This window comes from Oncorhynchus mykiss, chromosome 4, assembly GCF_057628025.1.
Source record: "Oncorhynchus mykiss isolate SJ-2025 chromosome 4, ASM5762802v1, whole genome shotgun sequence".
In the NCBI taxonomy this organism is placed as follows: Eukaryota; Metazoa; Chordata; class Actinopteri; order Salmoniformes; family Salmonidae; genus Oncorhynchus; species Oncorhynchus mykiss.
In genome coordinates this window covers 71,488,457-71,513,791 of record NC_143025.1, presented here as the reverse complement: position 1 = coordinate 71,513,791, position 25,335 = coordinate 71,488,457, and the positions used below count along the sequence as shown (strand labels likewise).

The 25,335-nt window shown below is 43.5% G+C and overlaps 5 protein-coding genes across 8 annotated transcripts in view; 2 read left to right on the top strand and 3 right to left on the bottom strand.

The window, feature by feature from the left end:
* Positions 1–7,213, bottom strand: part of LOC110522322 (clathrin coat assembly protein AP180) — a 41,910-nt gene extending 34,697 nt beyond the window's left edge. The window contains exon 1 of the mRNA XM_036975903.2: positions 7,084–7,213. Coding sequence (XP_036831798.1) covers positions 7,084–7,213 — 130 coding nt within the window. The remainder of the gene's footprint in view (positions 1–7,083) is intronic.
* The window catches only part of LOC110522328 (very long chain fatty acid elongase 4), a 466,463-nt gene that overhangs the window by 210,462 nt on the left and 230,666 nt on the right, over positions 1–25,335 (bottom strand). The window lies entirely within an intron of this gene.
* pgm3 (phosphoglucomutase 3) lies at positions 7,096–15,892 on the top strand. Of its 2 annotated transcripts, none has more exons than XM_021600641.3 (14): positions 7,096–7,373; positions 8,798–8,922; positions 9,418–9,626; positions 9,961–10,145; positions 10,607–10,674; positions 10,824–10,957; positions 11,185–11,380; positions 12,088–12,245; positions 12,526–12,609; positions 12,683–12,781; positions 12,875–12,994; positions 14,759–14,881; positions 15,026–15,199; positions 15,352–15,892. In XM_021600641.3, exons 3-14 carry the CDS (start codon positions 9,420–9,422, stop codon positions 15,436–15,438), a joined length of 1,635 nt encoding a protein of 544 aa, XP_021456316.2. In that variant the 5' UTR covers positions 7,096–7,373; positions 8,798–8,922; positions 9,418–9,419; the 3' UTR covers positions 15,439–15,892. The 2 variants fall into 2 exon arrangements, with proteins under 2 accessions (XP_021456316.2, XP_090089060.1); XM_090232934.1 differs by having other exon boundaries at positions 7,178–7,373; positions 8,775–8,922.
* LOC149984129 (uncharacterized) lies at positions 15,901–17,995 on the bottom strand. The gene is made up of 3 exons (XM_090232949.1): positions 17,920–17,995; positions 17,283–17,473; positions 15,901–16,854 (listed from the first exon to the last, which is right to left on the bottom strand). The coding sequence occupies exons 2-3, from the start codon at positions 17,427–17,429 to the stop codon at positions 16,687–16,689; spliced, it is 315 nt and encodes a 104-aa protein (XP_090089075.1). The 5' UTR covers positions 17,430–17,473; positions 17,920–17,995; the 3' UTR covers positions 15,901–16,686.
* Positions 18,138–25,243, top strand: ccnc (cyclin C). 3 transcript variants are annotated; one of them, XM_021600644.3, is made up of 12 exons: positions 18,138–18,533; positions 20,889–20,995; positions 21,224–21,308; positions 21,695–21,764; positions 22,072–22,123; positions 22,279–22,334; positions 23,001–23,036; positions 23,133–23,224; positions 23,310–23,377; positions 23,482–23,561; positions 23,677–23,795; positions 23,904–25,243. In XM_021600644.3, the coding sequence occupies exons 2-12, from the start codon at positions 20,920–20,922 to the stop codon at positions 23,956–23,958; spliced, it is 789 nt and encodes a 262-aa protein (XP_021456319.1). In that variant the 5' UTR covers positions 18,138–18,533; positions 20,889–20,919; the 3' UTR covers positions 23,959–25,243. The 3 variants fall into 3 exon arrangements, with proteins under 3 accessions (XP_021456319.1, XP_021456320.1, XP_021456318.1); XM_021600645.3 differs by having other exon boundaries at positions 18,150–18,274; XM_021600643.3 differs by lacking the exon at positions 18,138–18,533 and adding an exon at positions 20,273–20,450.

Sequence of the window (25,335 nt, the reverse complement as noted above, 5' to 3'; positions counted from 1 at the left end):
GGACTTGAGTCACTTGACTTGGACTCGAGTCAGACTCGAGTCACAAATATGATGACTTGTAACTCGACTTTAACACCAATGACTGGTCGCTTAACTTGGACTTGAGCCTTTTTACTCGAACTGACTTGATACCCTCCCCAAGCCCAAATATAAAAAATGATGCTATTGAGAAAAAGTGTGCAGCCCATCAACTCTTCATTTAACTGATTACAGTTTGAATCGGACAGCAGCCAATCAAAAGTTGCTCATGGCAGTGCAGAGGAACGTCGGCTGCTGCTCTATTTTACTGCTGCTCTTTAATTACCTGTTACTTTAATTTCTTATTCTTATTCATTTTTAAATAACTGCATTGTTGGTTATGGACTAGTAAGTAAGCATTTCACTGTAAGGTGAAACATGTTGTATTCAGCGCATGTGACAAATAAAAAGTTGATTTGATTTGGGCAGATGACGTGTGACGTCCATAGGCATTTTTCCCATTACTTTTTTCACGCCAATAGGCATGCACATTTGAGTGCAATGAAAATGAATGGGACATATTGAGTATGTTTACATTCACAGTAATAATTTGATATTAAACTGATTATGTCAGTAGGCACATTATGCAGTAGTAATATCCTAAATCGGCGTAAGGTCAAAATCAAAGGAAGCATATGCAGAATAAAACACCTTGTTTTCAGTGCAATCTTTTGAATTACTAGGACGTGTAAACACCTTCAATCGGTGTTCCAGCTGTGTATTTGATCTGCGCATGTGCTAGCACGTTGGGTTACAGATGTAACCTTGGTTCTCTGAGTAGAGGGTTTCCAAACGACCTACGGGGAACTACTTCCCCTTCACGCGATATGATTGACATGCTTAATATCAAAGATGTTTACAGTCAAGCCACACCCCTACTTTCCCCACATAACTTCACTTATAAAAGGCATGACATACTGTCTATTACTTCACTCGAACCCCATGGAGGTGGAGGAACGACATGAAAGCTTGGCGACCTGTTACTATACTCAGAGAACCAAGGTTGCATACATAAAAATGTGATTCACATTTATTTTAATTCAATACAAGTTTTTAAAAAACAACAACAAAAAACGTTTTTTTCCTTCACATTTTCAAAAACAGTCCATTTATATTTTCCAATGGGGCTATACATTTGGGTGAGTTTCTTTTCACGCCTCAGTAGCCTTGTTTCACTGCCAAAAATAAAATTAAACCATCTAGTGTTCAGCTAAATAACAACACAATGTCATGCAGGTAGCCTAGTCAAATAATTACCATCCAATCACATTCTGTTACTCTCTCGTGGGAATTCCACTAACGGTTAATATGTAGCCAAACGTAGCTGCTGCTTATTCCATTTGCTCAAAAATGTATAAATGGTTGCGTCCATAGAGACACGTATCAGCTCCACTGGTAGTACTGCTACTACCAGCAGTACTACACCTGCAACTGTCGACGATACAAGTTGTTCTGCTTCCACGAGCACATCCAATGCTAGCATCAGTAATTCAAAATATGTTGTTAGCCCAGCTAGCATGTGAATCTGATGCAGCCGAAGAGCTACTGCCCCCTTTTTACCCAGGAAAGCACTGAACAACAGACAGGGATGTTGAACTATTGAAGAGGCGTAAATATGATGAGAACTACATTGATTTGGGATTCACTTATATTGGGAGTAGTGCCTTTCCTCCGGGCGGCAGGTAGTCTAATGGTTTGAGCATTGGGCCAGTAACCGAAAGGTTGCTGGATCAAATCCCTGTGCTGACAAGGTACAAATCTGATGTTCTGCCCCTGAACAAGGCAGTTAACACACTGTTCCCTGGTAAGCTGTGATTGTAAGTAAGAATTTGTTCTTAACTGACTCACCTAGTTAAATAACTTTATGGGTGGTACTGGAAACCAGTACAACAGGAGAGGATATAAGTACTGAGAGGATATAAGTACTGAACAGCACTGAACTGAACAGCTTTGTGACATCAAATGGACTTCGGTGGTCAAGATGTGTTGGTATCTGTACTGATTGCGGAAAAGCCATGACAGGGAGACATAGCGGAGTGGTAACACGCGTGCAAGCAGCTGCTCCTTGCTCCCTACGCCACTTGGGTACACTGCAGCATCCACCGAGAGGCTCTTGCTGCCAAGGGAATGCCTGACAGCTTGAAAGATGTTTTGGACTCCACAGTGAAAATGGTTAACTTTGTTAAAGTAAGGCTCCTGAACTCTTGTGTATTTTTGGCACTATGCAATGATATGGGCAGCGACCATGTAACGCTTTTACAACATACAGAAGTGTCCTGGTTATCAAGGGGCAAAGTATTGACACAAATATTTCTGGTCGACCATGGGACATGATGGGACATGATGATGCTAGAGCTGTGGTACATAGCATCATCACAGCGCTCATAGTCTGTGTCATAAGAGTGGGAAGCTGACAATTACTCCGGAGGTTGCACCTGTTGCACCCTCTACAACCACTGTGATTATTATAATTATTTGACCCCCCCCCCCCGTTTGAACATCTTGGCCATTTACTATTATAATCTCAACCCGGCACAGCCAGAAGAGGACAGACCACCCCTCAGAGCCTGGTTCCTCTCTAGGTTTCTTCCTAGGTTCCTGCCTTTCTAGGGAGTTTTTCCTAGCCACTGTGCTTCTACATCTGTTTGGGGTTTTAGGCTGGGTTTCTGTATAGCACATTGTGACATTGGGTAATGTAAAAAGGGCTTTATAAATACATTTGATTGATTAATTGATTGATTGATTGGACAGTACGCCAGTGTCATCCGATTCAACAACCACGCTCCGTTCAGAGGTAGGGTTTGGATTTGGTACCACCGGGGGAAGCCTGGTCAGAATGTGCTTGAGGGCAGATTCAATGGTTGCCATACAACTGTCCAGTGACTTAATCTCCTTGTGCATCTCCGTGCATCGAGATTTGTGCCCAGGCGAGGATGAGCGATGACGTTTATTGGGCAGTGGATCACGAGGGGAGTGAGACCCATTATTATACCTGGAGAGTTGGAATGATCATTGATCTGTGTGGCAGACTCATCTGATGAAAATCCAGAGGCTCCGCCCCCAAAGCACACTAGTCGAGATTTCAAAGCTCTTGGTTTGAATTTCTAACAGTAAGTACAAGAGCTTCTACCCTGTGCAGCATGTTCAGATCCCAAACAAAGAACGCAATGTGTGTGCTCATTTGAAGCTGGGAGTTGTTTTTCACACTGTTGACATGGGTGGAATGACGTCATGTTTACAGCACTGAATCAGTGTTCAAAGAACGGATTTTAACATAAGAGAAGTGTGTCCCAAGAAAAAGGTAACAAAAAACAGCTTTTTGTTTCAGTGTGTCTCAGTGTATGCTTCGATTACCTCGGCATCGGTCTAGGATGCATACCGTCTAGGATGCATCGTCCGGGTTTGTCATTGTAAATAAGAATTTGTTCTTAACTGACTTGCCTAGTTAAATAAGGGTTAAATAAATAAAATAATTAAGAACATACAAAAAATCTGAATGGCAGAGTCAAGCAAGGACTGTCAGGTTCGGCGTTGGTGGACTTGGTCAAGCGAGGACCGGTAGCCTACAACACCGCTGAGCTCCGTGATCACAGCAAAACTCCAAGTGAGGGAGTGGTAAGGTTGGATCAATGGGTCAACAAGCACCAACAGCCTCCCGGATGGCGCAGTGGTTTAAGGTGTGCAACTAGAGATTCTGGGTTCGGGTCCAGGCTCTGTCGCAGCCGGCCGCGACCGGGAGTCCCATGGGGCGGCGCAAAATTGGCCCAGCGTCATCCGGGTTAGGGGAGGGTTTGGCCGGCAGGGATGTCGTTGTCCCATCGTGCACTAACAACTCCTGTAGCAGGCCGAGCGCAGTGCAAGCTGACTTCAGTCGCCAGGTGTACAGTGTTTCCTCTGACACATTGGTGCAGCTGGTTCCGGGTTAAGTGGGCATTGTGTCAAGAAGCAGTGTGGCTTGGTTGGGTTGTGTTTCGGGGGACGCACGGCTCTCGACCTTTGCCTCTCCCGAGTCAATACCGGAGTTGCAGTGATGAGACATGACTGTAACTACCAATTGGATACCACGAATTTGGGGAGAAAAAGGGGTAAAAATGTAATAAAAAATTAAAACAAGCACCAACAACAGCTATGCGTGGCTAATTTAGCTAGCTAGTTAACTTCTTAGGTAACGGGATAGACCCGAAGCTAACACATAAGGATAGAAATGCCTACAAAAAGTAATAAAAGTTAGCTAGTATGGGCAGGTACAATAATGAGAGCAAGAGAGAGGGAGTAGATTAGATAATATAACTACTCGCGGCACCTCCTCAAGTCATAGAAGAATCGTAAGAAAGTAATCCAAATGAGATTAATAGCAATCTTGCATTGTAAAACACATAAATGTGATCGTGAAGAAAATGTCACACCTCATCACCTTTTATGGGCACAGTAATGGTGTGGCGTGACTGTAAACATCTTAGATATTATTAATCTTAATCACATTGCGTGAAGGGGAACCAATTCCCATAGTTTGTTTGGCATCCCGTTGTGTCAATCAATTGAGACGATCAGACAACACTTGTATCCTAACTGCAACTTGTCAATATTCCAAAACCCTTTTGCAAGCCTCATGTGTCCCCATGATCTGTTTTGTAACATGAGTCCCTATGAAACACAGACACACACTCTGGAAATAGATAGTGATAAAGTAGTGAAAAAAAACGCGGCACCAAGCCGTTAGCCAGTGACTTAATAAGCTGATTGTGGCCTGGCTGCTCATTGTGCCTCCTGAATTGACAAACACAGAGTTGGAATTAGCTAGCTAGCAAATTATTTTGTCTACTGATAAACAGTGTGTAGCTTGCGCTTTATTTACGATAGTTTGACAGCTTGCAGATGATGAAGTTGTCAACATGTTATTGTTCTCAGAAATTAGTACTGAGCGCGAAGCCAGACTTTCCTAACTCGATAGACTGTTTGCAGTGCACTGACTAGTTTTCATGCACATTTTATTTCGTTATTTTTGGTTGTACTTTTTACCCCTTTTTCTGGATATCCAATTGGTAGTTACAGTTTTGTCTCATCACTGCAACTCCCGTACGAACTCAGAGAGGCGAAGGTCGAGAGCCGTGCGTTCTTCAAAAGACGACCCTGCCAAGACGCACTGCTTCTTGACACACTGTCCGCTTAACCCGGTAGCAAGCCACACCAATGTGTCGGAGGAAACACCGTACAACTGGTGACCGAAGTCAGCGAGCATGCGCCCGGCCGCCACAGGAGACTCTAGAGCGCGATGGGACAAGGACATCCCGGCCGGCCAAACCCTCCCCTAACCCAGACGACGCTGGGCCCATTGTGTGCCGCATCATGGGTCTCACAGTCGTGGCCGGCTGCAACACAGCCTGGGATCGAACTCGGGTCTGTAGTAATGCCTTTGACTGCCGTGCCACTCGGGAGGCCTCATGCTAATTTCACTTGAGAAATACTGCACCAAATAGCTTAGCTATGTACAATTGCATGACTAAGACTTCCTTTGCAAAAACGTCTACATTAATTAAAGATTTCTTAATTTATCTTAGATTAATTGTGACTATTTTAAGGAAGTGACTATTTTGAGGAAGTGACTATATTGTTGCTACGGTGCCAAGGTACGATATGTGTACATAACACACCCACCTCAAACCACACTTCCCAAGACAACTCTCGTTTTTTGGCATCAGTCATGGCCGCTAGCATTTCTTAATGAGCAATCTTCAAAAGAAGGACAAATCAGGAAGTATATTGCAGAAAAGTTCTCCTGCAACAGGGTGATCAAATGAAAATCCTATCAATGTACAGTAAACATTAAAATAGAATTTGTTGGCTAAAGAGCTCAGGTCTTTCCCTTGACAGCCATTCTGTGAATTGTCTCTCTCTGTCTGTGCTGTGCTAAACTAATCCCTAGCAGTCTCCTGCCTACTCTATCATTAGCATTGCCACCTTTGGCTGTGTAAATAATGCAGGCCAGACATTGGCTGATTAATGCATTATTCAGTGGAGAGCGGATCACACAGTACAAGGCATGAGTCCTGCTAGACCTAGCCTAAGACTAGGCCGGCCACCTGACCACACACACATAGCCAGGTGGAACACCACCCATCCACGCAACGGAGGATGACTGGTTTAGTCTGACTCAGGCTGCAAGGCCGAATGACAGTGATTAATAATGTCTTGTCATGAGGCAGACCCTGTGTCTTTATAGAAACAGAGCTGTTTGGTATGAAGTTGCAATTCTGTGGTGATGCAGGAAAAATTGTCTACTGGTTAATAAGACAACTTGGATGTAAAGGCCTATCTACCTATAGTCGGGCTAAAAATATCTGTTTTCTAGTTGTTGCCCGTGCATTGTCAGTTGATGTACGGCATAGTGTGTAGGCTATACCTGTGAAACCAAGTAAGGGAGCTCTTTAGCTAATCAATAACAAAACTAGCAGACACTGCAGCCCGTGAAGACTTGAAGACATGCGTTCCTGCCATAAGGATCCGGTAAGGGAAGTTTGGGAGGGGTAGTGTGCAAGGGCAAGTGAACAAGAGCATTGTGTATTATAACTATCGGCCTCTGTGTGTGTCAGCCTGTCTTGAATTATGACCACCTCTCTCTCCAATCACTATGGGCTGCACATGTGAGATGACTAGGGGTCACCATTGGGGTCATCTCCATGGAAACATCAATTCATGTTACCACTCTGCCCACATGCTGGGCAGGAACATAGAAATGTAATGCATTGGTTGAAGATTTGCCTAACATCTAAAGTGACATTCTAATGAATGTCAAACAAATTGTCAATAGACATCTAATACAAATGATGCAGTTTACAGTGACATGTGTTCTACATTTGATATTGCCTCTCTCTCTCTGTGTGTGTGTGTGTGTGTGTGTGTGTGTGTGTGTGTGTGTGTGTGTGTGTGTGTGTGTGTGTGTGTGTGTGTGAGTACAGTATGTGGTTCTGAATAAACAAATGTTTATCCTAATCAAGTTGGAGAGTAGGCCTAAAGACCCGAAATATCAATATATGCAGAAAAGGGTGGGGATGGGAGTGCTCTTACATTCCAGGTGCTTTTTCTTGGGCGCCATCACCTCATGAGTGGTGGCTTTGCAGACGGCGCGAGATACCTCTGATCCCGTCAACTGGTACTGCGCAGCGGCAATACGATCCGTGAGCGTCTGCCCCGACATTTTCCCCCCGTGTAGTCGACCACCTCAAGAACTTATTTCACTAATGAGAAAAAAGAATATGAAAAGGCGGTCTTCCTACAGGAATACAGGTATCAACGATGCCAGTGCAGTGCGGTCCTCTCCAAATCCCTCACGGATAGGCCTGTGACCTTCTGAATGGGTAACACATTTTCAAAATTAGCTCAAGTAAATAAATAAAGACATAATTTGAAATTAAATAATTAGGTCACGTTTATATGTGTGTTCTGACATGGTTAGACTTACGCAAGATTGCTCTCTTCCCTTGCCTTGTGTCCCGTTATAACGTCCAGTTCAGCACCTTGGATAACGCCACTCTTACGTAACACTACGCTGGCAATAGAATATATTTCCTTGCACCACAGCAATAAAGCAATAGGCCTAACAAAGAATCAACCAGGAGATCGAAAACGTTGCGACCGCGCAGCGCTTCTTGTCCTCGGAATGAATGGATTTGGCCAAATGTCCAAACTTCATCAGAAATCCACAGAATATTCTCTTATCCGTTTTGCAGGAACATCGAATTGACGGTCAAGTGTTTCCACTCCCCACGCAAAACGGTAAACCGGAGGAGGTAAATGCACGGGTAGAATGTAGAGCTTTCAAAATAACCGTTTTGTAGTAATGACGCACAGTGTCCTTGTCGGCTCGTGGGTTAAAATATTCCTACCGGATCTTTTTTTCTGATCAGGAATGTCTGATAGGCGCGTTGCCCTTCTCTCTTTGTCTACAGCAGTTGCGCCTCTTCCCCCCTGTGGCAGTAGCCAACACTGACCGGCGCACCAATCCAAGGACGCGGAATAGGCTACTATATGAAGATGGAGATGTTGGAAATAATTGTGTATTTAATTCACTCGTTCGTTTATTTATTTATTTAGAGTGTCTATCTGTCTGCCGTTCTGTCCTCTCTTCCCTCAGTGCAGTCAGTGTTAGGTCAGGGTATTAGCCGACACACGCCCAAGTCTACCACGCTCACGGTCGTGCGTTCCTAAAGGGGAGTATTCCTGTAGGCCTACAGTGTTCATTTTCAAGTGTGCACTGCTGCAAGGGTGCACAATATTAGAAACCGGGTTCGAACACACTGCGCACAGGGATTAGCCTATATTTTCCAAATGGCAGGTGCCCTCATGACGCTACTCTCTCAATTAAACTACTCTCTCATTATTACTGTAGCCTTGCCTGGTCGTTGACATTTTGCCGCACATTGTAGCCTATAAAGCAATATAATTAGCATAATTGTATTGCCTCGACCCCTTATAAATAAAGTAGCGTTGTCTGCCGTTTGTTGCAAAGGCTATACAGAGCAAGATAATATGATAGACAATAACTGCATTTTATTATACACATTTATTCTAGGCACTTTATTAGAGGCTCTATGATTAAAAATATACCGTATTTATTTGTCTTGGGAAAAAAAACATTGGAAAAACAAACCCACTAATTGTTCCACTAATTGTTCTTGTTTGAAATCGTCGTCTAAACGGTGGCCACTGAATTAATGCATCAAAACAGAATGTGTAATCCGCCCAGTTCATGTGCTCAGATTATTGGGTTCGTTCCAAGTAGCAGCGCACCACAGTTGAAGGGCGTGGTCACGTGACGTACCCTGAACCGCAGCCACGTCGCCAGGAGAATCAGGAAGCTTTCCATTCACTCCACTTCCTTGGTAGCTTCTTCTTCAACAACTGCAAGTAAGTGAAAGAAAAACAATTTATCAGTTTAGTAAGTATTTCGAAATTAATAGGCTGTATTCTGTTGATCGTTTAACAAGTAAATTACGCTGCACGTATGTCAGAGGAGCTCAATCATGTTTCTGCAGTAGCTAGCTGGTTGACATCAATGTTCAGCACAGACAACGTTACACCTTTGACCCGTAAAGTATGTCCTAGTAGAGCATAGGTTTATGGTGGATTAACGACGAATGCATGATGAACATGTTTTCTCAGAAACCTCATTAAATTGACAGATCAAATATTGTAATAGTGTTTACAAAGGTGTATGGCTGTCGTCGTTATTATTGTAATGTGTTCAGAATGAATATCAGATCATGATGATTCTTTGGGGTTCCTAACATGTTTAGCCCCTTGACGACTATAAACTACATGTTATGAAGGAGAGGAGCTGAAGAGAGGAACCAACTTCAGACTATAAGGACATCCCCTTTGTTTCCCTGTTATGTGTTTCAGGAATGGCCCAGTTTGAGGAAGTATCCCAGAAGTCTGCTGTCCACCCTAAACCTGTAGGGTTGGTCCTACAGTATGGTACTGCTGGGTTCCGCACCAACTCTAAGCAGTTAGACCATGTCATGTTCCGAATGGGTTTACTGGCCACACTCCGCTCCAAGAAGACTAAGGCCACCATCGGAGTCATGGTCACTGCGTCACACAACCCTGAGGTGAACAAAACATGAAGTGCATTCAGTAGCCTATTAATCATTCACTGTGTTTGTGTGGCTTCAGAGTCTCTCTTTAACTGATAGTCTCTGGTGTTTTATTCTGGTGTGCTCTCAGTGCCGATTTTCAGATATTATTAGAGGAAGGTTGTCTAGTATTGATTTGGTTTCAGGTAAACTATTGCTTTTCTGAATTACACAATATCCATGTTTCTCCCTCTCTCTCTCCCCCCCATTTACCTCACCCTCCATTTACCTATTCCTCTCATCCTCTCATACCCCTTCTTTCCGTCTCTCCACCTCTCCCTTCCTATCCACTATATCACCCCCTCCCCAGGAGGATAACGGGGTGAAGCTGGTGGACCCCATGGGGGAGATGGTGACCCCTGCGTGGGAGGTCTATGCCACCCAGCTGGCCAACGCAGAGCAGGAGGAGCTCCTCACCGCTCTGAAAGACGTCATAGAGAGAGAGGCCATCAGCATGGCCCAAGAGGCCAGCGTGTTCGTGGGCAAAGACACCAGGTACTGGGGTGTTCGCATTCTCTAGAAACTAAACTATAACCATGAATATCAATATAACGGGGTGAGTTCCTTTTGCATCACCCGGTGTCCTGGGTGGGTGGAGATTTAACTTTAGGACCAATGGAATGGTAAACTCTTTCCACATGAGGCACCGGGTGATGCAAATTAATGCAACCGTTCTGATTGGTCCCAGAAACCAATGGGTTGGGCCAGAACACACGTGGGTAAAGCGGCGTCTAAAAATATGTCATTGGCTTTGATACTTTCATTGGTTAGATATGATCCAGTCACTGATGACTTTGCTTTGTACAACATTTTGACGTCACCACAAACAACTTCAAAGATGGAATTCTCCGACTGAACTATGTAGCGAACATACAGCAGAGGAAGAATTCAGTTTGAGTCGTCAGGCAACTCGATATCTCCTTAGACGTTTAATCTGATTGGTTGTGTTACTTCAGGCCCAGTAGTGACAGCCTATCACAGGCAGTACTGGATGGAGTCCACGCCCTGGGAGGCCACAGTAAAGGTGCGTTAACTCTTAGGTTTCCTTAGCTGTCTATTATGTCAATCCTTCTGTCATTCTTATTCGACTACACCTTGGTGTGTGATTGATTGTTGGTTATTTTATTTTTATTTTTTGTAAATCACTGATTGGTATCTTTCCCTGTCTATCAGACTATGGCTTGGTGACCACACCCCAGCTGCACTACATGGTATGCTGTCAGAATACCCAGGGTCGCTATGGTGAAGCCACTGTCAAAGGTTACTACCGGAAACTTTCCCAGGCTTTCATCCAGCTCACTAAGAACGTAAGACTACATCACCTCTCTGTCTGTTTGTAACACTATAATAACCTCCATTTAATAAGCATGACTATAAATAAAACATTTGTATTCTATCATTTATAATCACATACACACATTTGTAAGCAGTTATAAGCATGTATATTATTTTATAAATCATGTATACACATTTTCAAGCAGTTAAATGATTGTTCATGAAAAATAATGTTACCCATTCCGCCCCCTCTCTCCAGGTGCCTAACCGTACAGATGATCAGAAGGCCCTGCTGGTGGACGGCGCTAATGGTATCGGTGCTCTGAAGGTGTGTGAGATGGAGACCTACCTGAAGAATGAGCTGCAGCTGTCCCTCTTCAACGACGGCTCCAGCGGGAAACTCAACCACCTGTGTGGAGCCGACTACGTCAAAGTACAGCAGAGAGCTCCCAAAGGTGCGACTGCAGTCCAGCAGACCTCTCCTGGTCTCTTTTCTCTCCATGTGTGCCTCTCAATAGGCCACAAATAGCATCCTCGCCCAGTTTTCTGTATTTTATTTGCACGGCATCTGTATTGCTGTGAAGAGATGGGGTAAGTCAAGTGAAAGCTATATGGAGAATATCCACTTGCAACTGTCATTTTACATTTCAGATCTGTATCGGGAAAGAACAAGGAGAGGAAGCTACTTAAGATTATTTACGTTAGTCATTTAGCAGACGCTCTTATCCAGAGCGACTTACATTAGCAAGTGCATACATGTTCATCATTTTTTCTCAAACTGTCCCCCGTGGGTATTCAACCCACAACCCTGTATTTGCAAGCTCCATGCTCTACCAACTGAGCTACACAGCGACTGCTGTTATTGAGGTAGGGCTCACCTCTTGGTGTGTCCTAATGCACCGTGAGGTCGACACCGAACTTTGACTCGAGTGTGTCTCAGACTACAGGTGACTGATAAACAGACCTGCTATATCTCATTATGAAACGCAGGACAGTCAGGATTGTTATATTATAGTTTCCATGTTTGGCAACCAGAGGGAAGACATCTCAATGAGTTACATGTAATAAATACTGTAGGCCACAGCCAGACTCCTGAAGTGGATGGCTCTGACCCTTCTTCTTCTCTCTTTTTTCCTCTCTCTCTCTCGCTCTCTCTCTCTAGGGGTGGAGATGACTGCTGGGGAGCGTTGCTGTTCCTATGATGGCGATGCTGATCGTATAGTTTATTACTACAGCGGCTCTGCAGGGAGATTCCATCTGCTAGATGGAGACAAGATTGCCACTCTCATCAGCACCTACCTCAAAGAACTGCTCACACAAGTATATGCACACACACTCACACACTTGCTATACTTACCTTGGATGCTTTAATCTCTGGTGGGCAGACTGCAGCATTTCTTCATTGCTTCTCTTAACATGTATGGACTCAGAAATTAATCGAGCAGCTGACCAATTACGCAAGACTTTAGTTCTGGGTTAACCACGATGAATGATGCTTAAACACGCCCCTACATAACACACACGAACTTGGTACCATCCTCATTCAGAAGTGTGCACACACTAACCTGTGTTCCCCCTGTGTGTGTTTGGGTTTGTGCAGGCTAGTCTTGACCTGCAGATAGCCGTGGTGCAGACAGCGTACGCTAACGGCAGCTCTACACAATACCTGGAAGATACCATGAAGGTGTGGACACACACTCATCAGTCTTTCCAACACACACATGCGATCAGTGCTGACCTCTCATCCCTCTTGCCAGGTAATAGTGAGGTGTACCAAGACAGGAGTGAAACACCTTCACCATGCAGCCCAGGAGTTTGACATTGGTGTTTACTTTGAGGCTAACGGCCATGGGACTGTGAGTAAGCCACATACAAATACACACTCGCACTGAAAGCACGCAATCAATGGCCGCCCGTCTGACAATGGTTATGTTGTGGTCCTGTCTCAGGTTCTGTTCAGTAAAGCAGCAGAGGAGAAGATTCAGAAGCTAGCCCAGGACTCCAACACCAACGACGAGAGGAGGAGAGCTGCGCTTCTACTGCAGAACACGGTCAACCTCATCAACCAGGTATGGCCACACATTGTCAGGTCAACACAGGGTGTTTCTAAATATGCATACTACAGTACCGTGGTCCGAGCACTGAAATTGGAGCATGCATCAGTCGGAGTCCAAATAAAAGCACGGAGGGCACTTCTTGGATGCGTAATCCGCTTGTGCACATTTCTAAGCATTTAACCTTTATTTAACTAGGCGAGTCTGTTAAGAAATATAACGCAACCGCTGGTGGACATTATTTGGGCTGATGCAAGAGAAAATAAACTCTGACTTCAGAATGAAATGTTGCCTATTCACATCTCATATGTTGCCTATTCACATCTCATATGTTGCCTATTCACATCTCATATGTTGCCTATTCACATCTCATATGTTGCCTATTCACATCTCATATGTTGCCTATTCACATCTCATATGTTGCCTATTCACATCTCATATGTTGCCTATTCACATCTCATATGTTGCCTATTCACATCTCATATGTTGCCTATTCCCATCTCATATGTTGCCTATTCACATCTCATATGTTGCCTATTCACATCTCATATGTTGCCTATTCACATCTCATATGTTGCCTATTCACATCTCATATGTTGCCTATTCACATCTCATATGTTGCCTATTCACATCTCATATGTTGCCTATTCCCATCTCATATGTTGCCTATTCACATCTCATATGTTGCCTATTCACATCTCATATGTTGCCTATTCACATCTCATATGTTGCCTATTCACATCTCATATGTTGCCTATTCACATCTCATATGTTGCCTATTCACATCTCATATGTTGCCTGACTACAGTATTTTATGTTAAAGGTCCAATGCAGCTGTTTTTATCTCAATATCAAATCATTTCTGGGTAACAATGACGTGCCTTACTGTGATTGTTTCTTTTTGACCATTTGTTTTGAGGTGTTTTGACTAATATTAAAAAAATTCACTTGCTAGCTAACCAACAACTGTAACAATGTATTTCATAGACAACAAGTGCTTATGTGCAATTTATTCAATAAACATTGGAGGCAAAATATAGTTTACATGTTGTCAACAATCTAAGCCAACCCCGTTGTTTTTGCCCCATATTTGCGCACTTGTTGCTAAACAACCAACCCATCTATTGGCAGAGAGGTTTGGAATTGCCTTTATTATTGGTCCATTAACACATTTTCTGGTGGTCACCAGGCAGGCCAAAACTCCATCCCACCAAAACAGGCTGAAATTTCAGTTCTTACGGCTCACACACATCGTACCGAATGTGGCTCTAGCGTTTGTCTGCCGATCGTTCAGCACACGGTGTTTTAGGGACCACCCGCTGTAGACGTCTGACTGTTGACATTTTTTCACGCGAATAAACTATCTGGTTAGCTAGATTATTGCTATTGACATATAGCTAGCTGATAGTTATAAAGTAAAATGTTTGCTTTGTGTATATCTTGTTTCATCTATTGGTGCCATTGTCCTGGCTGGAAGAAGGTTCAGTGAATGGGGGGGGGGGGGGGGGGGTGTGAGGTAATACAGTAGGGGAAGTGCGAGTGCTTCTCAAATGTAATGTTTTATGTATTCTCCACACTCTCGTCCTCACAAGAACATACTCAAGAGAATGTCCTCTGAGAATGCACTCGGCACATGAGTGTACAGCACTGTAATATGCATATTGCGAAACGCCCACAGTCAACCATTTTAGCAATTCAGGGACTACACACAGTCATTGCAATGAAGGGTCAAATTCTGTGTGCATTACTTACATTTTTTTCTCTCCCTCTCTCTGTAAGACTGTGGGAGATGCTATCTCTGACATGCTGCTGATTGAGGCTGTGTTAGCCATCAGAGGGATGACAGTACAACAATGGGACGCCATCTACACAGACCTGCCCAACAGACAGCTCAAAGTCAAGGTGTGTGTTTGTGCGTGTGTGCACTCAGGGAGTTGCATCGTATGTTTCTATAAATGACTGTATATTAAAAGGAAACTAGTACATATGTTTTAACACAGTTCATCCCAGTGCCTCACAGTTGCAGTGTTGTTGTGCGGCCTATAGGTGGCAGACCGGCGGGTGATTGACACTACAGATGCAGAGAGGAGAACAGTGAGTCCAGCAGGTCTGCAGGAGGCCATAGACAGCCGGGTGAAGAAGTACAGACGGGCACGCTCCTTTGTCCGTCCCTCTGGCACAGAGGATGTGGTCCGAGTGTACGCCGAGGCAGACACACAGGTGGGACTGAGAGGCTGAGACATGGAGTGATAGTGAGCCACTCAATTCACCTTCCATGTTCACTCTCTATGCCTTTAACTTTCTTTGCACTTTCTTTTTCTGTCTCTCACTGTCTGATGGTGGTGATGGTAATGTGTTTCTGTGTGTTTCAGGAGAGTGCCGATGCCCTGGCACATGAAGTTAGCCTGGCAGTGTACCGCCTCGCTGGAGGAGTAGGAGAGGAGCCTAAATCGTTATAAAACACACACACTATGCAATTTAAGTCTAATGAAAAATCCATTAATCTCCTGAAGATGGACCACACTTCCTGAACCCAGTCCCATTTTGTAGCCTTTTTATCAGGTGCCAAATCATTTTATACGGTATACTGAATTTAATACTGTATTATTGCTACTTTTCTATGAGTCTGGAAAATGTGATTGATTTCAGTAAATGTGAAGAGAGCATATGCTAAATAAGGTTCAATCAAATGTAATCCCCCTTCTTACCCAACCTTAATCCAGTCAATGTATTTGTTTTGTACTATTCCCATGTAATTATAAGTGTTTACATTACCGGTTATTATTGTAGATAAATTTAGCATTTCTGTTCATATCTGAGTAACTGCACTGCTATGAACAGATCTCAACTGGAAAGACTGTGCTGCTATGTAATTGTTCAACACCAAGAGTAAAGATATGAAAGTGAAACTGACATCAAACTTGTTCTGCACATTTTTTTTTAGTTCGTATCCTCTCAAAAACCCTCCAGTTACATGGAATAAATGGCATGCATTAGTACATAGACTTAATTGCCTTATTACTTAACAGAATAACCCAAATACAGGTATACTCTCTGAAATGACCACATCAGGAGAAAATATGGTAATTGCTTTTTTTTGTTTGTGTTTTTTGTTGCTTATATAGAGAGATGGTTCTAAGACACAGGGAAGTTAAAGGCTAACAGAAAGGCAGTGTGAGGCTCAGAGAGTTTAGTGCAGCCAGAGACACACAGAAGAGGACAAATAGGCGTCCTGATCCTGAAGACCATTATCCAAGGGGGTTGGTGTAGAATACATTTGTGGGTGGAAGAGCTAGGGCTTAGGTCTAAAGGGTATTTATTGGTCTAACATTCTAATCCTCGTCTGTGTCGTCAGCAGCTCCGGAGATGGAGATGGTGCATTCCTGTTTGTCACTCTCACACATGTCTTCTGTCTTAACTGTTCTGAGATAAAAGGCCAGGACAAAAGTGTTTTGAAAATGATACTGGGTGACACAAATATACAAATGTATACAAAAATGTACACAATTAGCATATTTTCAGATGACAAAAAAGATGACCGGTATTTCATATTTTATCGATAGATCATAGGTTATGACCCAGGCTTGCTCTACCTGATGAGAAGAGTCTTCCGCTCAGTCATCTCCACTGACTGTTCCTCATAGCTCTCTGTTGATTTCACCTCCACTGCCCCGACAGGGACCTCTTTGGTGTTTCCGTTATGTCCATTACTGGGGACTCTGCCCAGCACCATACCCGTTCCCAGAGGCACTAACGGAGGCAGAGGCGGAGCAAGCACTCATGCTAGCACTGATGGCCATGCCCCCTCTTCCTCCACCCAGAGACATGCTCTGTGCCATGGTATTGAGACTGGTGTCCTGCCCTCGATCAGCGCCCTGACAAATACACAACCACAGAGAAGCAATGACAAAACACATGTACACTTACTAACATATCAAAAGAACAACCATATCAAAAGACATGCATTGCTGCCTTTCCTTGTCTTCTCTTTTTAATCTCCTCCACAGATCTGACAAACCCAGGATAGGTGAAAGCAATATGGATGATTTCTACTGTGAATTTGCTTTCACCTGTCCACTTCTGTCTATTCAAGAAGGAGATAAGACGCGAGAAGAGCAGAAGCCTGTTTAGACTATTGGGGAAGGTGTGATGTCACCTGTAGGTGGTGATCTCATTCTCCAGGGCCATCTTGATGTTGAGCAGCTCCTGGTACTCCCTCACTTGTTGCCCACTTTTAAAAGAGCCCTGACCTGCCGTGCTTCTTTCTACAGTAAAGATGTGTTGTGGGAGTTGCACTACTCACCAGATGTGTCTCTTCTTCCATGCGTCTCCCCACAGCATCACAAGTTGGCGAGGGGCTTGAGATCCGCACCTGGTAGGAAGAGGAGGCGGCAAGGGGGCCCTCGAAGTGGCGGCAGAAAGAAGACATCCTTTCAGGGCTGCGATTCATGATGATTGCCTTTAAGTGTCTTCACCTTAACTCACCACTGGAAACTAATCACAGACTTCGTTAGTAGATCAAAATAAAGGGTTGAATGAGTATACATTATTTATACAATGTATTTTATTACACTGGGTTTAAAGAATGTTTACAGATAATAATAATCTAGACTAATTTACTCTCCTAAATTAGTGGACCATTAGTGGATGGGGTGAATGAACTGCAAAATTAGCCCGCCTCACTTTCACCCCCCTCTTCACCTTCTTCGCTAATGGGAAAACATTTTTGACGTCACTTCTAAGGTCATACGGGTTCTGAGATGCTAAGTGCACTGCTGTGAAAGTTGTTTTCCATAATTTGACAGACACAATGTTGCGTCCTCTAACTATCTCTGTGTTAGAAATATTATATATTTCCATTGTTAGGATACTTCGGTACAGTAGCAATATTATCTTTACTAGTTAATTTCATTGACGACATGAGATATGCCTTTCCCCACCATTTACTACCCCGGAACCTCTTCGCGGAACACAGGCATAGCACGCCCAGTCACCGTCAGAACAGCATTGAGTGATGCCACTGCAAATTGACAAGCTGACAATTTTCTATTGGTCGTCACTAGTTATCACAGCCACAAAGTCAAAAGGCCCGCCTATTCGACCAATCAGATTATGGAGTGTGATGACACGTATGCTAGCTCAGAAGGCCCACCTATCCGACCAATCAAATGAGGAAGTGTGAAGACCCGTATTCCGGTTTGCGGGAAAATACTCATTTTCGAAATGGCATGTCTTGAGTTTAAATTTGAGGACCAAATAGAGAGATCGACGGAGGAGATGCAATGACGAAGAAGCGTAAGAATGGCGCTGTTAAAATCAGAGATTAGTGTCCTGAGTATACACCTTCGTTGAGATGTAAATGTTTTATTTAGCTAGACAAGTCAGTTGAGAACAAATTCTTATTTACAATGACGGCCTACCAAAAGGCCTCCTGCGGGAACGGGGCTGGGATTTTTTTTATTTTAAATAGGACAAAACACACATCACGACAAGAGACAACAACATAGCATTGGCGGCAACACAACATGACAACATAGTAGCAGCACAAAACATGGTATAAACATTTTTGGGCAATTATGTGTACATGCCTACGTCTTCTCATTACAAACCAAGTAATATTATTTACAGGTCTTAATTCTATGTTGAGAACCTTGATGATCTTGAAATGGAGTCAGACTGCAGTGGTGAGTGCTCTGGGTTTGAGCCAGTCCAGGATGAAGTGGGGCCTACCTGCGGGGTGGATTCCTGCTTTTTGGCCTACCCATACATTGCGTCGGGCTGGGTAATTTGTTTATAGATTTTGCGGGTGCTTCATTACGCGGCTCGGGGCTCAACCTGTGGTGTGCTTTGCAGGGTGCCGTTAAGAGTGGTGATCAGAAACACTAGCAATATTTCTAGTGTTTCTGACGCCCACCGTTTGGTGAGACGTGGACCCGGTGGCAATGGCAATTGAGCTTTGACACACAGTTGATTCCTGATAAGGTTCAATTTACTATTCTGTGAGGGCCTATGCTCTGAACCCGCTTTGGTGCTTTAGGTCCCGAGGATTTGGACATGTTGCAGCAGAGTAGAAGGGAGATCCCACGAAGTGAGAAATGTGCTCCTGCAAGGCATAGTCCGAGGGAGTGTACAGTTTGGATAGAGAAAGCACTGTGTGTCAACTGTGGGGGTGCCCATGCAACTGGGGATCTGAAGTGCACTGGGAGAGAGCGAGACTGGCTGAGATTGCCAGAGTTCAAATGGGGCAGAAAGTGTCCTATGCTGATGCAGTGAAGAGAGTTGTGTATAGAGTAAGTCGACTGGGAGCCACCCAGTGAGTAGGCCTGAAGAGAGAGCCAATAAGGTTAGATTTCTTGCATTTATAGCCATGGTGATCAACTGCATTGCACTGATGGGGCAAAAATCACAGAAGATATATGTGGTAGTTGCAGCAGCAGATAAATATTTGGGTGTGAGAGATTTTAGTGCAGAAAATCTACAGGAAGTTTTGAGAGAAGGGGTTCCATCCTCCCAGGCCTACAACGTGTTGTTGGCTCGTTTAGGGCCGAAGTAGTGGGGTGTATAGGTGCAGGGTTAGTTGGTGGTGCAATTACATTTTTCCCATTCCCTTTTCCTTTAATTTCTTTGTTTTGTCACAATGTGGAATGCTAAATGTGTTTGTTTCGATGCCATTTTAAAAACAATGCAGATATTGAAGTAAACCTATTGGATGTAATAAATGTATCACTAGTCACTTTAAACAATGCCACTTTATATAATGTTTACATACACTACTCATCTCATATGTATATACTGTACTCAATACCATCTACTGCATCTTGCCTATGCCGTTCGGCCATCGCTCATCCATATATATTTGTATGTACGCATTCTTATTCATTCCTTTACACTTGTGTGTATAAGGTAGATGTTGTGAAATTGTTAGTTTACTTGTTATATATTACTGCATGCTCGGAACTAGACGCACAAGCATTTCGCTACACTCGCATTAACATCTGCTAACCATGTGTATGTGACAAATACAATTTGATTTGATTTTGACAAGTAACTATGAGTAAGGGCAAACATGATACGCTTGCAAGCTGAGTTTGATGAAGACAGCTGATTACCACTTGCATTTAGAACGGTTGGTTTTAGAGTAATACATAGCCAAATCATTGATGGATCACTAGATAAAAGAAATGCATCTCTCGTTTTCTCCTGCAAGCCGGTTCGCACCCGCGTCATCACACTCCCTCGTCTGATTGGTCATTTCCCATGAACCATAAACCGGTATTACGCGTCATCACACTCAGTCATCTGATTGGTAGAGTAGGCGGGCCTTCTGACTTTGTGGGTGTGGTACCTAGTGACACCCCCCATTTGGTCTTCGTTTGACAAATTTTTCAAGACAAATGAACACATTTTAAAGTTGCGTTTTCTACCTCAACTATTAAGCCATGGCGGGGAACTTCTGGCAGAGCTCGCATTAGTAAGTGTTCTGGCCAAACGTGATGTATAAGGACTGTGCATGACAAATAAACTCCTTTGTTTTGAGGACTAAGTAGTTAGCAAGCTTGCTAGCTTTGCCCGCTTCACAGTAGCTAGCTAACGTTAGCTAGCTAACAGCTAGCTAACGTTGTGTTCGCCCACTCTCATGTTAGGTCAATATTAGCGTAGCGGATAAACATTTTCAATAGCTATCAATGCAATGCAAGGGGTAATAAGCTAGTTATGAATGCTAAGATTTCTTTATAGAGCCAGCTAATTATTGTGCCTCTGTGACAGCCTAGCCACTGGTCGTCAAGGCATTTTGTGTTGATTCTTTCTGACGCACCGCTATCAGATTTCCAATCTGCAGCGTTTTGTTATGATACTGTGTGTATGTGAATGCTCGTTGTGTAATTCATTGTCTCCTTTCTGTCATTAGTTTGCAGTGGGTCCTGGACAAACAGGACCTGATGAAGGAGCGTCAGAAGGATATGAAGTTTATGAATGAGGAGGAGTACTGGAAACTGCAGATCTTCTTTGCCAATGGTATCTAAAGAAGGCTATCTTTAACTGTATTTCTTTTGCTTCCACGTATTATGATACATCAGTGTGGTGGGAACAGTTTTTTGTGATGTGAGAATTAGCCTGAGGTCTGGTCTCGTAGCACTGTTCAATAACCAGCAATGATCTTGTTTACATATCTTATTTTATATTCTAAATGATCTATTGTCTTTTATGGTTGCTTTTTGATATGCTTGACTTATTCTGTTCTAGTCATCCAGGCCCTGGGTGAACACCTGAAGCTCCGTCAGCAGGTCATCGCTACAGCAATCGTCTACTTCAAACGTTTCTATGCCAGGTGCTTATGCCGTTTTCGTGGCAAGAACACTATGTTCTATTCATTATGGAATTCTAAATGTCATTAGGGGAGCATCGGGCTCCTGAGAAAAAAATAAAAAATCAGGCTCCAGAGTGGCGCAGCGGTCTAACATACTGCATCTCAGGGCTAGAGGCGTCACTACAGACACCCTGGTTCGAATCCAGGCTGTATCACAACCGGCCGTGATTGAGAGTCCCATAGGGTGGTGCACAATTGGCCCAGCATCGTCCGGGTTGGGCCGGTGTAGGCCTTCATTGTAAATAAGAATTTGATCTTAACTGACCTGCCTAGTTAAATAAAAAAATCTAACTGTTTTATAATAGCTAATGGCCTCTTCCTAATATCTCCTCTCTCTCTGTTTGCAGGTACTCCCTGAAGAGTATAGACCCGGTGCTCATGGCTCCTACATGCGTGTTCCTGGCTTCTAAAGTGGAGGTATATGGCCTGATTTCCCGTTCTTTCCGTTCCACATTTCATAGTCTGTGGGAGTAGGGATGGGGTTAACTGCTGTGTAACATAATCTGTGTGGGAGTAGGGTTAACTGTTCTGTTACATAGCCCCAACCCTACTCCCACACAGATTAACTGCTCTATAACATAACCCCAACCCTACTCCCACACAGATTAACTGCTCTGTAACATAACCCCATCCCTACTCCCACACAGATTATGTTACAGAGCAGTTAAATAGGATGGGATTACCTGCTCTATGACAGCATCATCAAAGCCTCTGTCTCTTCCAGGAATTTGGTGTTGTTTCAAACACTCGTCTGATCTCTGCAGCTACGTCCGTGTGTAAGTCAGGAGACACGCTCAAGTGTTTCCATTTAGATATTAGCTTATTTTGAAAATGACAAATACACTAGTGCTGTGGTAGAAAGGCTACATTCATTCTGATGGGTTGTGTTCATGTGATTCCAAATCTAACAAGTGTTTTTTGTTTTGTGCAGTAAAAACCAGATTTTCCTATGCCTTCCCAAAGGAGTTCCCTTATAGAATGAACCATGTAAGTCTTACCTAACCTTACTATTCACTTAGGATGTGCTATATAAACAGTTCTTAGGTGTAATAATGTAGTATTTATTATACAGTTATTAGATAGGATATCGTTCATTGTTGGAGCTAGATGTTACGATCATGTTGCATGGTGGTGGGACCAATCTCTTACGCAACATACACTCACTATATTGTGGAATATTTATCCACCACTATGAGTCCATTATGGTGTAGTTAGGTATCAGTATGTTGATGCCACATTCCACTAGCAATCACATGCCTATGGTGAAACTCCCATCGCCATGGGAGGTGATTTTGACTGGTTGGTGGCGTGTCCTCGCCGGGGTGCATTTCTCCCTGCGGTGTTAAGTGGAGAAGGTAAGGCAACACCGTTGGCAGCGCCAGTTATTTATCTACGGTCTTCGGAGTTACCAGGACCCCGTTGGAGCTGTCTTAACACCTTGCCTGTCCAAAAGCTGTGTAGACTATTATTGATTTGGTGTGGAGCGAGCGAGGAGATGATGGTGATTCACACTAGAGATTCAGTTAGCAGGATGCTGCTAGTACCAGATGCTATTTCTCAAAACTATAAAGGCCAATAGAGAGAAGGAGGGTTCTTAATTGTGACTATGAAACTGATATATTTACTAAACTTCATCTGCTTTCCTCATGACAGATATTAGAATGTGAGTTCTACCTACTGGAGCTCATGGTGAGTATAGAATGCTTCGTCTCTCACAATACACTCCATGCTGATCATATCATCCATTTGTTGTATGGATGGATTAACTGATCTTGTGTGTTCCAGGACTGCTGTTTGATAGTGTACCACCCCTACAGACCCTTGCTGCAGTATGTGCAGGACATGGGGCAGGAGGACATGCTACTGCCGTTGGCCTGGTATGAGTTATTCTTTGTGGGAGCATGTGTTGATTTGATATGAACTGTTGGAACACTCATGGTTTCCCCTTTCTTCGTTCTAAAGGAGAATAGTGAATGACACGTATAGGACAGACCTCTGTCTACTCTACCCTCCCTTCATGATCGCTCTAGGTAAGACTCCCTATCAGACCACTCACCTTTACTACTGCTAGATATTCAGCTCAATAAAATATAGTTGAGGTGTTACACTAAATGTCTTCCTCCTGCATCCACAGCCTGTCTGCATGTTGCCTGTGTGGTGCAGCAAAAGGATGCCAGGCAATGGTTCGCTGAGCTCTCTGTAGACATGGAGAAGGTAAGGCAACACCATACAAATGGCTTATTTCAGAGGGGAAAGCTGATTGTATGTATATAGATCCAGTTGCCTTAGGGATAATAGAGTACTGTGCGGTGACTTATTCCCTGCTCAGATTCTGGAGATCATCCGAGTCATCCTAAAGCTTTATGACCAGTGGAAGAACTTTGACGAAAGGAAGGAGATGGCTGTTGTGATCCACAAGATGCCTAAACCCAAGCCTCCTCCCAACAGGTACTGAGATCTTTCCTAACCTCACCTCAATGTCCTAGTTATTGGCTGTTTACATGACACATCCACTTCCTGCCTAAACTAACGGTTTCCTGTTTGTTTGTGTACCAGTGAGAATGACCAGAGCTCTAATGGGAACCAGAACAACTCCTACAGCCAGTCATAGGCAACGAGATGGTATCCATGGACAGGGTGCAGGGGGAAACTTATGTCGCACAATACCGTGGTGTGACATCAGAGACAAATCATATGTATTTCAACTGATAGAATAGCAGAAAAAACAGGGTACCAAAAAAGCCCAAACCCTCTTTTCTGATATGGTTATCCCAACCAGAAGACCAAGTCTGCACACGCTCAGTCCGCCTTTGCTCATACGATAACTCATCAGAGAGATGGCCACAGGAATGCTGGCATCAGTCAATCGGTGCCAGCAGTCATGTGTTGCCACGTTACTCCATCTCTCAACAGTTAACTTTATGGACCTAAACCAAACTGCAAGAAACAGGAGGATGTAGGCAGGGAGGGGGGGGGGCTTTGAGTTGTGATTATCCTGACATCCTTGAACTCTCTCAGGGATCAGTCATGTAATATGGAGCTCCGTGGGACCAGAGAACTTGACCATTAGTGAGTGTGTGCGCGTGCGTGATTGAGTGGCCCATTTTGATAGTTGCTTCATTCCTCAGGGATAATAGTAGTCCTTTATACTGGTATCTGTAAGATGATTGTACCCTGTACTGTTTTAGATGCGATCTGATAGGATGTAAGGCTGTTTGATTGTTACCCGATTGGATGTCCTGCTATCTGAGGTCTACATTGATTGGTTGCAGAGTTTAGCAGGTGAAGTCACGGGCGAGAATGTAAATTCCAGGGGTGCACACTAGATTCAGATGTCTTCATTTACTGTTATATCTCCTGTCCAGCCCATCTCCAGCCTTTGCAAATAGCCTTACGCATATCTTTATTCCTTTTATTTTTATCTTTTGTGTTTCGCTTGATGAGCAAATTTGCATGGGTAGAAATCATGAACTGTATTAGCTAAGTCTGCTTCAAGTAAAAGTGCTCAAATGTGTTTACTATCATGATTAAAAAAAAAACACAAAAAAAACATTGTCTAAGGACCACATTTATTTGTTTTTGGTGGGGAGGGAAGGTCGTATTTTAGCCTTGTTTTTTATTGCATATTGAATCCGTCCTACATTTGCCAGGTCCAGTGTTACTTATTGTCTGCACCTGCTGTCTATTACATCAAATTGAAGTGTCACAATACCTTTGTGCATATTTACTTGTGGATATTGATATATTGTCTGTGCCGTAAATAATACAGTGAGTGATTAGTGTTTGGGGTTGAGTTTCTCTTGTGTTATGTCTGTGTCCAGAACCAGGTGCTTGAATGCCTTACAAAATAAAGCTGCTTGTCAAGGGACTTCAGAGCACAACTGTGTCCTATTGCATGGAAGTGTCATGTTTTTTTTTTGGGGGGGGGGGGTGTTCATTCTAATTAGTCCCCTCTCTTTGGGGGCATTCCAATAGTAAATTCCTATAT

What these genes read in the sequence shown, in the direction of transcription:
- LOC149984129 (XM_090232949.1), bottom strand. Translation starts at nt 17,429, where the DNA reads ATGAATCGCAGCCCTGAAAGGATGTCTTCTTTCTGCCGCCACTTCGAG. An exon ending in TGGAAGAAGAGACACATCTG is followed by an intron (nt 16,855 to 17,282) that starts GTGAGTAGTGCA and finishes TGTATTTGTCAG; the next exon opens with GGCGCTGATCGAGGGCAGGA.
- ccnc (XM_021600643.3), top strand. Translation starts at nt 20,419, where the DNA reads ATGGCGGGGAACTTCTGGCAGAGCTCGCATTA. An exon ending in TTCTGGCAGAGCTCGCATTA is followed by an intron (nt 20,451 to 20,888) that starts GTAAGTGTTCTG and finishes TTCTGTCATTAG; the next exon opens with TTTGCAGTGGGTCCTGGACA. An exon ending in TCTCTGTAGACATGGAGAAG is followed by an intron (nt 23,562 to 23,676) that starts GTAAGGCAACAC and finishes TTCCCTGCTCAG; the next exon opens with ATTCTGGAGATCATCCGAGT.
- pgm3 (XM_021600641.3), top strand. Translation starts at nt 9,420, where the DNA reads ATGGCCCAGTTTGAGGAAGTATCCCAGAAGTCTGCTGTCCACCCTAAA. An exon ending in ACCTGGAAGATACCATGAAG is followed by an intron (nt 12,610 to 12,682) that starts GTGTGGACACAC and finishes CCCTCTTGCCAG; the next exon opens with GTAATAGTGAGGTGTACCAA. An exon ending in ACAGACAGCTCAAAGTCAAG is followed by an intron (nt 14,882 to 15,025) that starts GTGTGTGTTTGT and finishes TGCGGCCTATAG; the next exon opens with GTGGCAGACCGGCGGGTGAT.